The sequence below is a fragment of the Hirundo rustica genome, chromosome 2 (assembly GCF_015227805.2).
Source record: "Hirundo rustica isolate bHirRus1 chromosome 2, bHirRus1.pri.v3, whole genome shotgun sequence".
NCBI lineage: Eukaryota > Metazoa > Chordata > Aves > Passeriformes > Hirundinidae > Hirundo > Hirundo rustica.
Genome location: NC_053451.1, coordinates 87,773,671 through 87,789,987, shown reverse-complemented (window position 1 = coordinate 87,789,987; position 16,317 = coordinate 87,773,671). Strand labels below are relative to the sequence as shown.

General features: G+C 41.6%; 1 protein-coding gene across 3 annotated transcripts in view; it reads left to right on the top strand.

Moving 5' to 3' along the window:
• AFF3 (ALF transcription elongation factor 3) overlaps positions 1–14,233 on the top strand; it is a 329,088-nt gene extending 314,855 nt beyond the window's left edge. For all 3 annotated transcript variants that reach the window (XM_040055430.1, XM_040055428.1, XM_040055429.1), the window contains exons 16-21: positions 2,042–2,178; positions 4,243–4,314; positions 6,807–6,900; positions 10,936–10,985; positions 11,119–11,333; positions 12,698–14,233. In XM_040055430.1, coding sequence (XP_039911364.1) covers positions 2,042–2,178; positions 4,243–4,314; positions 6,807–6,900; positions 10,936–10,985; positions 11,119–11,333; positions 12,698–12,819 — 690 coding nt within the window. In that variant the 3' untranslated portion in view covers positions 12,820–14,233. The remainder of the gene's footprint in view (positions 1–2,041; positions 2,179–4,242; positions 4,315–6,806; positions 6,901–10,935; positions 10,986–11,118; positions 11,334–12,697) is intronic.
• The last annotated feature ends 2,084 nt before the right edge of the window (positions 14,234–16,317 follow it).

The following is a 16,317-nucleotide window of genomic DNA, read 5'->3' as shown; positions in this document are numbered from 1 at the left end:
AGAGATGCTTTTCTTTCCAAACAAATGGGTGCAACTAAGTATGCAGTGCTGCAGCAGAGCTCTGCTTAGCTGTCCCTCAGTTCTCTCCAAGGCTGTGTTTTTCTGGTGCCTCAGATAAGCCAGCACAACAGAAGGTCTTTGGGATGGCAGTATATGGAGTGGGACTGTGCATTAGCGTGGCTGCTTTGCAGCTAGGGGAAGCTGCATTCCTGCCTTGCTCTGTCAGACAGACACTTTGCTGTCATACCATCAGGAAAGGAGAATGGTGGCTCAGAGCCTCTGTTTCTTCACGTCTTTTTTCTCAGCTGAGCAGAATGTAGGAAGGCCAGGCAAGCAGAAGCAGGTCCTTAACTTAGAACACTAACACCGAGTTTTCCACTCTACCTGAATTTATTAGCACAAATTTCTATGGTTTATTCAGTTTCATATTATTCTAAAGTGAGTCTTAAAATCAGAAAATATTGTGGAGAAGTACAAATGGTGCATTTTAGTGAGTTGCTTTAAACAGAATGGAAAGGATCACTTAATATGCAAAGGAAATTCTTAGCCTGGAGAGGAATTTTTTTATGGTAGACTCCCAGAAAGAGGAGTTGCAAGCATTATTCTCTGCTGTGCCACAAGTTTGATGCATAAAAGTCACCTAGGCACAGTTTAAATAGCTTTCTATCAGTATCAGGTGGTTGAAATATCCTCCACATTCAGCTTCCCTACACAGTGGACCAGCACCTTACTTACACCTTGTGAAAAGCCCTTTGCAGGTGCTTCCTCTCCCTCCCTGGCTGTGTAGGCATCCTGGGAAAAATGCCATATTGCTAAAGTGCTTCCAGGCACTTTGAATCACCTTGCTGGGCTCGACACCTCCTACTTTGGCACTGCACTATCTGACACAGACATTTAGAGTGAGCAGCTTGAAAATTACTCTAAGTCTCTGCTCCTCAGTCCCCCCATCTGTGAAATTGGGATAATAGCACTTCCACCCGCACTGGAGCATCAGGGGGAGAAATATAATAAAAAGTTTGTGAAGTTCTCTGGTATGATCGCAGTGGGAGTCATAGAAGAACCTAAAATAGATTGAAGCTAGTGTGCCATTCCAAAGTTACTATTTAAAATCTTTATCCCTTGGAAAAGAATAAGGTCCATTAACCTTTCACTGCGTGCATCAGATTTCAACCAAATGCATCCAGTCCATTAATGGGCTTTATGTACCGCAGGAGTTCCGACTGAAGGAGAGAGAAGTCAGGACAGAGAGGTATTAGTATGATTCATCTCTCTCTTCACATCAAAAATGAAATTTTGAGGGCAGATAAGTGGCATGCAAGTGTACACATATAAACATTAGATGCATATTTGCATATACAGGGTTATGCATGCAAGTGCACAAATACACACACAAAGTCAAAGAAGTACCAAAAAAAGGAGAAGAAATGTGGCAAGGAAGGAGGATGGCAGAAGATGCTGAGGTAGCAGAGCAGCCCCTGAAAGACAAGGAGGATATAGAAAGCAATTTCCTGACAAGAGGAGAACAATGCTGAAAATGGTAGGGATAAAGAATACAGGACAACAAAGATGAGCCTTTGTATAAGAGTTAGTAGTCAAAGTAATTCTCTCCTCTTAGTTCTCTATATCCATTACTATTCTTTGTTGAGTGATAAAAAACTACACTTGCAAGGATGTGTGATGCCCTTTTTAATGAAAGACGAAAGCTGGAACAAAAGGCAGCATGAGTTTGTGGAATTTCCAGCACTGGAAGAGCTTTGACAAACACTGTTGGGAATGTCCTAGGCAGAGCTGACCCTTCTTCGGACACAAGAGTGTGGAACAAATAATACCTCAAAGCTTCTCTAGCTCTATTTTCTGTATCTTATGATTTTCACTGATGGACAGGGTTTGATGGGTATTAGCTTTCTCACAGGAAAAATTGTGAACCTGAAGATATATCAACTTGTGTCAAGTTTACAGTATTTCTTGAGAAAATCCCATCAAATGTAACGACATCTTGATGATTACACTACATCTCCGTGTCCTTATTTTTTCCCTCTAGGTGGAGAAGTTTGGAAAGGCACTGAATTATGCAGAAGCAGCACTATCGTTTATTGAGTGTGGAAATGCAATGGAACAAGGCCCAATGGAATCTAAATCCCCTTACACCATGTATTCAGAAACAGTTGAACTCATCAGGTAGGAAGAGAAGGAGATGACCGCAGGGGTTACTCTGTGCAAACATGCTCATCTGCATTATCACCTATTTTCATACCTCCAGTCAAAGGGTAGAAGTGAACTCCTTACAGGCACCTGGTTAGCCATATGTAATGTATATGTATTATCTGTGATTTTTTTTCCAAAATTAAATCAAGAAACTGTGAAGAATGAAAAAAACTGAAAGAAACAAACAAAACCACGAACAAAACCCCCCAAAGATTCTCCTATTACTTGAGTTGCAAATTACTTCAAGAGTTTCAGGATTAAGTCCAGAGCTACACAGTGGAGGAAGCCAGTAATCCGTAATAACAAAACAGTCTCATGGAGTGGTAACTTGAAAAATACTACAACGTGTTTAAGATTGCTGTTTAAATATTACCTGAAAGAAGATGTGAACAGTGATAGAAAAAATGACACTCAAAGTCCATTTGCTATGTGTGCTCCTAATGTAGCCAGCGAAGTCAGGAGTGCAGCTCACCCCAGAGCTACCCCTACCTTTGGTCACCTTCATGGCTCTCCAAACAGGGCAGTCTACAATTCGGTGCCTTCCACAGTCCCTCTGAAGAAAGTATGTCTCTTAAATCCTTTTCTCCATTATAGTTGGTACTTAAAATTATTGTTATTGGCAGTGTCATTGGTAGAGAAAACAAAGGTCAAAATCATTGCAGCAGCTGAGGGACTCTGCAAGAGAGTTACCCCAGACACATTAGTGGAGGAATCGGCACTGACACAAACCATGGTATCATTCCCCAGGAGAGTCAACCATGCAGTTCTTGTCAGGATTAGGCTCATAAGAAGTAACATGTTTTCATTTTTAATCATATTCATAATGAATCAGAGCTTCTAAAACAAAAGCATTCTTTTGGACCTAGTGTTGATGTGAAGATTTTCTCGCATGTTAATAATTCCACTGGCATTTTATTGCACTTAGGGCTGTCTTCTCATGCATTTCCATGGATTGAGGCCAGCTTTCTAACTGGAAGGTTATTGAACAAAATCAAATACTTTTTTTTCTGTAAGAGAATAGTACATTCCATCTCTGCATTTTTTCCTTTTTTTTTTTTTTTTTTTTTTTTTCATCTCAGTAATTCTTTTTAAAGGCAGAAGGATCTTTCTTTGTCTGCCCTGTCTTTTCTCATGGTAGAAAATATATGGCCCTAACTCTGGAAATGAATTTTGCTTGCAGATCCATAGCTTTCAATAATGTGTATAGCTGTGGCTATGTTGTAATGTGAATTGCTGTTCATCTCACTGCAACTCAGAAAAATAAGTGGTTTGCTAGGTATGCCTGTAGAAACAAAATGTTCATACTGAATCTTTGCACAGATACCAAAATTAGAATTTGAAAGCAAAGGTAAGAAAAAATTGCAAGCAGCTAATTATGGGGAACAGGTATTTTTCTGGAAGTGAGCCCAGAAGCACTGTGTGTTGTTCTAACCTTGTCTGTTGTTCAGGTATTCAGCTGGAAGCTGAGATTTCCAGAAACCAATTTGTGATTGCATAGCACATACACTCTTGGAACACCAGTGCTACCTCTGTGGATCTTTAATATTTATAGAGTTTGAATGTAATGTCATGTGAGCAAAAATAGCTCTGAGCCACATGTTCCCCCTCTGCGTGCTGTGCTCGGAGGAGCAAATCTGGATAGACGCACTCAGAACTGGCAGGGTGAGGTCAGCACCAGCTTCCAGGCAGGCTGGCTGCCTTCAAATGCTCCAAAGCCCTTTCTGCATGAACTCTGTGTAACTGGGTCTCTGCAGCAGCAGAGGTTATTTTGGTAGGACAGTGTCTCCTTGCCAGCTAGGCTGCCCTCTGGACTGATGGATGATCAAGGGAGTTCATGGCTGTTAAAAGAGTGCACGGGTGCACTGCTAATGGTAAAACAGCTCTGAAACACAACCAGGAAAAACACATGTGTGTCTGGTAACTTGAATAAATACGTATAAAGGGGCAGATGAAACCACCTTGGCAGCATAGCTCTCTGATCAGTAATATAAAGCTGTCTCAGTTAACTCACATTTGGCTTTTTTCTTCTTGCTTAAGGTATGCAGTGAGACTAAAAACCCACTCAGGCCCCAACGCCACGCCAGAAGACAAACAGCTGGTAGCATTATGGTTAGTAGATCAAGCTTTCCTCAAAAAGCTTCTTTTCTGCAATGAGCCAGTTCTTGAAAATCAGATGTTGGATGCAGTCAGATAGAATTATGTTCTCTATTGAAATTAAGAGAATACTTTCTTCTCTGGGAAGGTCCATTGCATCACTGTACCAAGTCTGCATTCTGTCTCTGTAAATAAGCAATTCATACTTATTTATTGACTGTGACAGGTTGGCTATGGTACGTCAGTGTAATTAATTTTTAAATGCCTGATGGTTTGTTGTTTTTATGAGTGATGTACTTTTGTACCAACAGCTCGGTAAGTTCTTTTGTGGCTGACATTTTAGGCTCAATAATCGTAAATTAAATTTATAGTATATGAAGGGCAATATGGTGATGGGGATAATTAAGCCTCTTGGATTATCTATTAAACTGAGATTTCTAAATATGTATGTAAGCACCTTAGATTCTATAGGATGGTTTCTGATTGCTAGTAAAATACTAGAATGTTATTAAAATCAATTTTTAATATCTTTGTACTTAATACATAAAATACCTATTACATGGTTACTGAGTCTCAGTAAGTGGACATTTACAATCAGCAAGTGTGTTTTTAACATCTATTAACCATCTGTTAAAAATCCAAATTAAATGCATCTTTAGCCTCCATAAAGAAGGAGTCCTAATTAATCACTTGTATAAAAAGGAACAAAATATTCAGAGGTTGTGTTTTTTTGGTTGGAGGCGGGGGGGGGGGGGGGGTTTGTGTGGGTGGTTTTTTTCTTTGGTTGGTTTTTTTGGGTTTTTTGGGTTTTTTTTTTAATGCCCTTTCTCTGTCACTGGTTTTCTGTGCCATCGGGAGGCCCTCAGAATTCATTAGTGGCGATCACCTTAAAAACGCTTAGGTGTGAGAATGACTAAAGAACGGTTAAAAAAGGACATATAAAGCCATATTACAAAGGCTTGCCGAGAGCTGCCGGAGCGCTTCGGTACGTGCGGAGGCCCATCCAAATGCAGGGAGCCGCCGCATCTGTTCCAGCAGGAGAAAGGTCAGCGCGAGGGAAAGCAGACGGAGCCTTCTCCGGGCGATGAATGGCAATCTTAACTCACCGTCTGCCAGCCAGCAGATGAGCTGACACCATTTGCATATGTGCCGTACCTGTGAAGGTGACAGGGGGAGAGCGATGGCGGGGGCTGCGCGGCCGCCGCATCCCGCGGGGCAGGCTGCCAGCCCTGCCGCCCGCTCCCGGCCCGCTTCTCCTGGGGAGACACTGTCCTCCAGCGGCCGCGGCCGGGATTCCACCGCCGCGCTCCCGACAGCCGCCGGGCGGCCCCGGCAGCTCTGCCGGCCGCTGGGTTTGTTCGGGGACGATTTGCTAATTCGAGGCGTTCGCTGACTTGCGGGCAGCTCTTGGGCGCGGGGAGATGGGGAGCACTCTGCACTTCCAAACTCAAGGCACTTTCTGGTGCTCCGGATTGGCCCCAAGACTAAATACTGCTTTTAAAAACGAGGCCTCTGCTGCCGAAGGAAAAGCAAAACACACATGGTTTTTGCTTCAAATCAGCATTACTGTGGGGCACTTTCACACTTGCCCCAGTTTTCACACGTTTTCAATCCAAAAACCTTGCTGGGAAGAGGTGGTGGTGATTGTCGATTTGGAAAATAGACTGGTATACCTAAAGCCACTAGCAAAGAAAAGTATATGTGTCCTGAATACTGACTATTGTGCTACATAACTATAGTCAATAGCCATTACTCTTATTTAATTAGGTAGTTTTAAAGGTGTGTGGCACTCTGCAGACTAATGAGGAGCACAGGGGCAGACAGTACCAGTACAGCATGTTGAGTTTTCCATCCCACTGCTGGTTTCCTCTGGGGACCAAATCAGGCAAGTGGCCTGGGAATAGCCTCCAGGTTCCAACACACTCTCCTTTCTGGTTTCCTACAGAGAAGCTTGGCTACTGAAATCTGTGCCAGATATCTCCAGCTGCTGGAAGGGACCACTGGGAGTATACAAAATACATCTGCTATAACTCGAGTTCACTACACAGGCTCCAGGCTATGGCAATAAAGTCCCAAGATAAGATATCTCAAAAAGCTGTTTATGCATTTGCAGGGGAAAAAAAAAAAAAAAAAAAAAAAAAAAAAAAAAAAAAAAAAAAAAAAAAAAGTATGTTGAGTTCCAGCATGTCTCTTTTCATGGGAGAGGCTTTTGGTCAAGTGTGCAGGCTTCAAGCCAGAATGAAGGCCTGGGAGCCCAGACCTTTCTGAGTGTAGTTTGTTTAGCACCTCACTGGTAGCATTTGTCAGCATGACCTGCCCTGGCTGTAGTACCTAGCTCTGCTCATGAATTCAAGGCAAAGTGTAAAGTACTGCCAAGAAATGGTGATAAAAACTGTAAGCAAGGTGCCGTCAGCCTTCCACTCTGTATTAGTTTGAGGATTTAAGATATTCTGTGGGATTTCTGTTCAGGAATCACCCTTCATTTTCTGCTGTCCCTTATATTCCAGTTACCGCTGCCTGGCCCTTCTGTACTGGAGGATGTTCCGCCTCAAGAGAGACCACGCGGTCAAGTATTCAAAAGCTCTTATTGAGTATTTCAAGGTGCATTATTTATGGCTTTTTTTAAGACCAGTGGGTCTTTACAGGAGATACAGTATCTTACTAAAGCAGTAGCTGTGCTGGGATTAGTTTTTCGCCTGTGAAGTCAGTGGTGTTTTACTATAGGCTCCCATGGCAACATCTGAGCTCTAGTTCAGTTGTCTTCACAAGGGTCCCTCTTTGAAAATTACAAACTGTGACCCTTCACAAAGGATGATAAATTTGTACTAACAAACAGGTATTTCAGATTACTCTTGGTCACTTGTCTAGTGCTGTCCAGCTCTGTTGTGAATACATTTTGCAGATTTTGCTCTGAGAACCCCCTTTGGGATTGTACCTCCCACGAGTTGAAGACTTCGATCTAGATCAGTCCTCAGATGCAGGTCTTCCACTCAGTAGCATCAGTGGGTAGGACAGTGCAGTGGGACATCTTACCCAGGGATCTGTGAAACAGCCCACACTGAGTTCAGCAAGAGTTGTACAGGAGCATCAGACAGACCACCTGCCACGTACTTGATATGGCACTGTTGGCTTCCCCCTCCTGCTTTGCTTCACCTGTTACTGCTTCCATTTTTCACTTCTGACAAGTCCAAGCACTGTTTATTTTGAAAAAGACTGGAAGTCTCTCTTAGTATTTTAATATATTTCCTTTGACAGGCAGCCTTTCTCTGGAAAGTATCTCAAGCACAAAATCTTTCAGGTGAAGTTCACCTTGCAGTCAATCCATCCAGCATGTGATGTACAAACACAAAAATTAGCCTTTATCTTCTTAATTAAAAAACAGCCAAAAAAAGAATGACCATACAAATGTTTTAAGACAAACTGCTCTGCGAGGCCTGAACAGTCATTTATCTTTGAACATAGGCCTCATCTGCTGGGGTTTTTTTTGCAGACAGAAGAACCTTGAAATGAAAAACATCCATCCTTTGACATTTTGTTAATAAAAAATTCAAATACAAGCATGAATGCTTATGAACAAATTCTGAACACATGAAGACAGGGAAGGGAATTGACAGATCTGTTATTGTCAAATAGAAATTGAAGTCAATGTAATTGCTTGAAAAATTTAGCAATATATAATTCAACACGTTATGTTTCTCTAACAATTACTTGATTTCAAGGGAAAGAAATATGTGCCTATTGAAGTACTTTATTTTTCTTGACCAGTTCAGAGAATAGCTGTATTAAGAATAGCTCTCAACCATGTAAAATGTCTCCTGCTAGCAGACAGAGACTGTTTCACAGCAAACATAAAATGGACTTAGACTCTACTGTAGCCAAGAAGAGTTTGGTTTTTTGCAGAGCTCCTGCTGACACAATGATAGCATAGCTTCACATTAGAAAGTATTCTCACCTTTAAAAGCAAAAATTGAAAAAAAAAATCCATTTGCTATAATTTTCAGTGGAAAACAGGCCAATTCTCCACTCTTTTCATATTTAGTATCTAAAAGCTTTCAAAACCAAGTGACATGAAATGCTGGCTGCATTAAGAAGTTCCTCATATATTATCAATCAGAGAAAGATTTTAAAGCTTGTCACACATTTGCAGGGAAAATTAGACACGCTTTTCCTTTAGAAAAGAAAAAATACTATTTATATCTCCTATAAATGTTTTATTTCCATTGTAAAAAAAAAAGCATCAGAGAATTAAAAAGAAGGCACACATATTCAGGGGCCAGGCACATATGAGAGCATAAAGAAACTAGGAGAACAGTTTGCAGTAGGGAAAGTGGGATAAGAGATGGTCCCTTACAACATTATACTCTTTAGAATCCTTACCCCCACCTTTCTGGTGCAACTGAGAGGAAGCTGAAGCAATATACCCAAAACATGAGAAAAAAGGTGTTTGGGAAGTTGTACGGTAAGGCAGAGGTTGAGGTTACATTTACAGTGGAAGTATCCTTGACTCCAGTGTTCAAATTTTCCTGTTTCCAACTCTTTAAGTAAACAACAGGTTCACAATTTCTATTACACTAGAAAGTTGAAGACAAGTAGTTCTGAGAGATTAGAAAAGAAAGGGGGAAAAAAATCTATTCTGCAGCAGGATCAAATGCTGAGGATTCCCAGGTTGGTTCTATTTAAGATGGTAAATGAGAAATTTTCCTTTTTTATCTTTTCACACCTTAGCTTTTCCTGTCAAAAGAAAATTTAAAAAAAGAAAACCTTCTGAAGGAAGAACCCCTTGTGGGACACTCCAGAGATTATTTTACATATCATGTACCTGGGACATAGAAGACCCAGTGTAAAAATGCAGGAAGAATGAAAGGGTACACACAGCACTGCTATGATCACTGCTGAAACACAGCCAGTGTTGGGGTGCACATAAAAGGTGTGGAAGCTCAAGAGGCAGTTCAGAAGACATGTTAAAACTGGGAAAACAAACTTTTTTGAAGGGAGGCTCAGGAGATGTGTCCAGTTCAGTGCTGAATGGGTTAAGAGGTCATTGTGTTCATGGAAACAGAGCTGATAATTTGCAGATTACATGCGGTTTTGCTGGCTTTGGACCAACAAAGTCCCAGAGCTAGCACTGAAGTTAGGAAGATTTGATCTTGAAACTGTGAAACAGCATTTGTTTTCCTAATTGTGAGGCCTGCTAAACATAGGACAGGACACAGAAGAACAAGGATAAATAGTGTCTAAGAATTTCGGTATGGCTATCTGTCAATTTTAGAAGGAATAAAATAGGACATTTTTTTAAGGCAATTTAGCTTCTTTTAGAAATGCTATGATTGGTGGAACAGACATTGCAGATTGTGTGCACCGCAGGATTACTCCTGGCCTTGAAATCCATGAACATCTGAAGTCCCTTGTTTACCATTTTCCTTCCTAAGCCGTGAGAGACTAAGAGGTTTTGTACTGTTGTACTGCTTGTAACTCCTGCAGTTTACAACACCTGCAGCCTTGCATTTAAAACAGTATCCAAAAACAGATCTCAAACTGAAGGACTTTGTCTGGTCTTACGTGGATGTCAAGAAGAGAGGGCTGTTCTCCAGCACACGATTACCTGCAGGTTTGGTTTCAGGGAGCACAAGGAGGTTACTTTCCTCTGAAGAATCAGACTGGCCATTGCTGAATGTGAGACCACGGATGGGAGGGGCTAGGAAAGCTTGGTTCCTTACGCTTCTTTTTCTCAGGCCTAGGACTACATCAGTCACTTGGGAGAGAGGTGGAGTTTTTCCATAGGTTCAATGATCAGGAACCAGTGACTGAATCCCCTCCAGCTCCTGGTGTTCTAACTCTACTAAAATCATTTTAGCTATCCAGTCTCCATTACTGCTGACACCTGAATTTCTCTTGCTCTGTAAATATAGTGCTTGTACAAGGTAGTCTCCTCAAGTAATGAAATTCTTTAGCTAAGCACAGTATACCAGAGTCTTAATGACTCCAGGCATACAAGAGACCACACTAAATGATCAAATGGCCCCTTCTGGGGTACTCTGGGGAATCCTTCATCTATGAAAACCACCAATGTATGTGGGCAGTTTCTCTGACCTTGTGAATGCTGCCATGCTTGGACCAAGGGGAACAGCTCCATGAGGAGCAATCATGAGCAAGATTTTTGAGCCTGGTGGTTAAAACACCCTCCTGAGCTGCAGATCCTCAGATTCAGATCCCTGTGGATACCAGGCTGAGCAGATTTACACAGTCTTGCAGGTCCTAGGGGAATGGCATTTGTCGCTGGGGGCAGGAGAGTGGGAGGAAATGTTTCTGATTTTCTTCATCACAAGAAATTCCAGCCTAAACTTTGCAAAGAGTCCTGCAGCATATTTTTTCTGAATTCCCAGGATTTCTGTGAAAAATTTCCATTTCACCTAATGTTTTTCTAATCAGCCCCTGTGCCAGGGTGTTTAAAAGACTATGTTTCAAGTCTGTTCTGCAGCACTGCTTCCTCATAACATCAAACTAGGCTGACTGATTGACATCACGAGATGCAATTGCATCACTTTCTTTAGATTTCTGTATTTTATACTCTTTAATATTTTCCTTTTGTGGTCTTACATAAATGATATGCATTGTGAATTACTCCTTCCTTTCCAGAATTCATCAAAAGCTGCCCAGAACCCATCTCCTTGGGGTGCCAGTGGAAAGTAAGTTGCACAGAAACTTATATCAGATTGGCAGTTAGAAATCATATATTTTTACCTGAGGTATGTTCTGATGATCTCATAGTTTTAATCCCAACACCTTTTAAATAAACAATGTATTAACATTGGTTTCTAGGAGCACAGGAACTCCATCACCTATGTCCCCTAGCCCTTCTCCAGTCAGTTCTGTAGGATCCCAGGGGAGCACAGGGGCCCCTTCCCCATCTCCCATCATCAGCATCCCGCAGCGCATTCATCAGATGGCCGCCAACCATGTCAGCATCACCAACAGCATCCTGCACAGCTATGACTACTGGGAGATGGCTGACAACCTGGCCAAGGAAAACAGAGGTGAGTGAGGCAAGGCAATGGACTATCCTAGAAGACTCTCACATGATTTGGATCAGGAAAATAACTATTTTGATATGAAACCTGTCTGCAAAGTAGGACTGCAGAGATTATTTCTTTCTTCAGTCTGCTCCTACTCTGTTCCAAAATAGCCCAAAAAGGCAGTTTAGATAGCTATCTTACTCAGAAGAGTTGAGCCAGGACTTGTGACAGACAGGTCACAGACTTGGATGTGAGTAACACTTATTACCATCCGTGCATTCTAGAGAGAAAGGTTTGTGGGAGGGAAAACAGCTTCCTGCCCCCAAAGTCATGGAGCTGCATGGGATATGTTTAACCAGACCATGTCAAAATGCAGGAGCACACCTTCTTTCTGCAGAAGGAATGAATAGCCCCTAGCCCTGCCCCATCTGTAGCAGACACCAATTGGAACAATGTGCCTGCAGCAAAGTTCTCTTAGATGAACTGAGCATGAGTAAATGCCTCAGCATCTGACTTGATGGTGAAGTATTCCTAGATTTTCAGGTTAATTTGTATATTTAAGGCAGGGACATGGGTAAGATCAGAGTCAAAGCAAGGGCACCTAAGTGAAGGTATGGAGATATGAGTAGGGGGCTCATCTCCCATTGCATTTGATGGAGCTTTGTTCAATACAAACAGCAGTTCAGGGTGCTGTTTAGTCCACCCTGAAAGGGAGACAGGGATACAATTCACTGAGGTATCCTTACCTAAACTGTCACTCCAGAACTCTCCTGCACATCCTGTGTTAGATCAGCCAGTCCAGACTGTATCAATTCCCTGAGAGCATCCCAAATGGGCACTACATGCCTTTGAGTAGACAATTGAATTGTCCCTATCCATGGCACAGGGGTTGGAACTGGCTGATCTTTAAGGTCGCTTCCAACCCAAACCATTCTGTGATTCTTAGTTGTGACTGGCTAGTTAGCCAAATTACTCTTTAGGCTGGGTTGGCCATGTTGTACAGGCCTCTATTTCTCTGTCTAGCTTAAATGGCTAGCATATCACAAATGTGTCATTGGACACTTGTGCGTGGACTTTTTGATCTACTTGCCCTCAATCTCAGAATAAATCTTGCCCAGAGTCTGTTTGCTTTCTCGAGACTCAATGAAAAGCAAAGCTAGCAAAGCTGAAGAACTCACTGCTTTGTTCTTTGAAAAGAAAATTGTTGTGCACCAGCCTGTAACATCATGAACCACAGGGCTTTAAAATTAATCTCACCAGCATTAAACTTTCATTCCCATGGAATCTTCAGCCTGACTCAATTTGCAAGAGAATAAAATCTGTTAAAGGGTGACAAGTAGCAAATAAAGATTCACTCTTCTGATGTGGGGTTTTTTTTTCTGCAGATTTTTTTAACGACTTGGATGCATTGATGGGACCTATCACCTTGCACAGCAGTATGGAGCATTTAGTTCAGTACACTCAACAAGGACTTCACTGGGTGCGGAATAGCGCTCACTTGTCATAATGACTGTGTGCCATCCACATGGACAGTATCCCTTCCATGGATAATTCAGTTATTCTGGACACTGTGCTACAGAAATAGTCAGCTACGGCATTGATCCAAACAAAGGTGAACATTTCTTCAATATTGAGCAAAATTCTTCTGAGTATAGACATGTACGTGCGCAGAGGTACAATATACACTGATGTCTCTTCAGAATGAATTGTTCTGTATCACGCTCCAAACATTTTCATATACTAGAAATACTATAAAGAACTGATCTTAATGCACAAACATACCCTTTCTATTCTTGTACTGAAAAACTCAGAAACCAAAATCTTATGGGTTGATTGAACTAAGTGCAATAAGCACAGATCCCTGTTCAGGAAAGCTCACAATAGATTCTTAACTTTAAGCTCGTACTGAAATCCTGATGACTTCAGCAGAGCTTAAGCACATACACAGGGGCTTTCCTGAACTGGAATGAATGAGGGCAAACCATAGACGTGGAGAATTTTTACTACGAGCATGGACACGTCACAGAAGTTTCCATATTAATGTGCCATCTCCCTGTTACTTCTCCACTGGAGCACAGGGAGGAGTTGTGTTGTCCGCATGTGGTCGGAGAAAGACAGCATTCCTTCGTGTGCAATAAGTTTCAACAAATTGCATGCATTTCTTTATCTCCTGTCTTCTTAAATAACTTTATGTCTCGTTCAGCTCCTCACCAACAGTGCAACCTACAGTATCAAGCAAAAGGAAGGCCTGAAAAGGAGATATGCTGATAGCAAGAACTTAAAAGAGATGGTGGAAAATTGCATTCTGTTACTGACAGTAAATAGATAAGGAAAAAATATGGCAAACAGTAATCCACTTAGGAAGGAAAATGTGTTAATTTCAGCTGCACACACACAGAGACAGATATTTATAACAGTTGTTGGCTTTGCATGGGGAGGCTTCATCCCACAGATTTTGACTTTCATATCTTTTTCATCTAGCAGAAGCTTGCAACATTTTCTTCCAGGCTGTATGGGAGCATTACATGCAATTTCCTTTATCTGGGAAGCTGAGTTTGCTGCTCATCAGGCTAAGAACTGTTTCCTATCATAATCCGCTCACTCTTCATGCATAATCCTCAACTAGGCTTTAACGTTTCTTGATTTATAGGATGTTTTCAGTTCCTGTTGACAGGCTGTGTTTTTCATGCCAGAAGAATTAATCCCACAATAATTGGAGTTTAATTTGGGTCAGATGAGGTCAAGGCCAGTTCATATCAACTGTGCTTGCACTCAGTGCATTTTTATTCATCTTCAGTTGTTTTCACATATTTAGGTGTTTTTTTCCTATATTGGAAATATATTTTTTTGCAATCAGATTTGCTGCCTTTACTCAAATCAGCAGCACCAGTGACTTTCAATGGACTGTTCTTGTCCAAGTCATTAGTTGAACCCTTTTACTGTTATTTTCTAATCTAATTTGCTTACGTAATAAGAAAATGTGAGTACAAAAGACACTCTCAATAGAAGATACAAGTAGAAGTAGCCACTGATACAAATGGTTGATTAATTTGTCCTTGCTGCCTTTTTTTTTTTCCCGTCCCCCATTTTTGAAGAGCTGCATTTTGAAGAAAACACACCAAACAATATGGCACAATTTCTCAGTTACATGTCTTTCGTAGCACAGACTCCATGTACCCCATGGTAAAGAGTGGCTTATGAGCACACTGAGCCCCACATAGCTGTGTTTTTCTGCCGAGGCTGCTCATCATAACTCCAGCTGTTGCTCAGACTCAGAACATTCACTGTGTTCTCTGAAGCAGCCACCAAGGAACTGCTCAGCCCCAAGCCATCCTGGGCCAATATTTATGTGCCCATCGGTGCTCAGATACTTCCCCCCAAGAGAATCCCTGTGGCTGTGGTCACCTCTTAGCATGGACTTAGCATGGAGTGTTACAATGTGGCTGGCTTTAGGAGAGAGCATGTACTTGCCTTTAAATGACAAAATACATGACCTTTGAGTCCTGCCATCACACTTAGCCCTGGCTGTCACCCACCCCAGAAGGAAAAAAATTTGTTTTGTCACAAGTGTCGTGGAGAACTTGATCGGTGCCTTTCTGTTTATCACTTGCCTGATCTCCAGCTGTGGAAGTCTGTCAGGATTTGCTAGACTAGTAGCATTGAATTCTGTCTGCTGCTTCAATGCCATCTGCAGGTACTGCAGGATTTCTCCTCAGATCAGGAAAGTGAAACTCCAGCTAGATTAGCTTCTGTTTTCTTTGACGGTGCCTATGATGTTTATCTTCAGATAAGTTTGGGGGTTTGGGAGCCCTTTCTGATATTTAATGTTGAGAAATTTTAGAAGTAACATATATTACTTGCCTTAAATGGAGTTTAGTTTTATTGCACATGTGGCCATTTGAGTTTCAAATATGGAAATTTGAAGCATGTTTATTTTACTAAGGTCGGGATATTTTTCTTAATCATGATGAACTCTTTGTATGGATATAATATGTCAAGAAACTTCAAAGAAATGCAAGAATTAATGGTGTTCTGTTGTAACATTTCCAAGTACTAAGCATCTCTGCAGATGATTGTCCTTTCCTGTACATTGCTGTTATATTGAGTTATTTCAGCTAAAATACCTATTGCTTCCATGAAAATCTTACTGGTTTTTAGTTTTTGTGCTGGCATCATCTGTGTTGTCTGATGAGCACACTGAGCCTTAATTTCTGGTGGTGCAACAGGATGAGTGGATTAGAGTGTTTCGCCTCTCCATAAGGTGTCTTGCAGCTATATTATTTTAGTGAGGTTATTTAGAATGCTCTTTTGTGTAGGCTGTTTGCTGTGTAGGGTTGCTGCTGATTGGATGACTGAATGTGGCACGGTGACAACAAATACTTAAATTCATCTTCTTAGGGCCTGGTCTGCAAAAGTGCACGTGACTTTACGTCTGGTCCAGTTACGCATATGCACTACTTAAAGAACCTGCATAGTCTTAGGCATACCACACTGTGAGTCAAAGATGCTCTGTGTTTTGGATGGGACCGGAGGAGACTGTCCTTCTTGGCAGTTCCATGAAAGACACTGCCTTATTTTAATCTGCTGAAAAAGTCCAGGAACATGCAGGCTTCTTTAGCCATAGCAACATTCAGGTTCAATTTTGGAAAAGAAGTCATTCTGTACAAATCCAGAAGGATTATGCCGGGAGGAAGAGGTTTGCATACAAACAGAGGCTTCTGAATCAGTAAGATTCAGAAGATTCTGTATCTTTGATACAGCAATGGGAATGGATTCAAAAGAACTGTGTATTGCAGGTGGACTTGACAAATCCAGAACGGCCTATAGGATCCTCACAGACAGCAAGATCATACAGTGCCCTTGGCCTTAATTCTTTATAGTATGGCATGGTGGCATGAGTGTCAGGTAAGAACAAAGCATATGCAGAGGTTCAAGTGTGGTCAAAAGCCAGGCATAGTCCTTCCTGTCATGTGGCAGGATACCCAAAACACTTGTTTGCCTATTT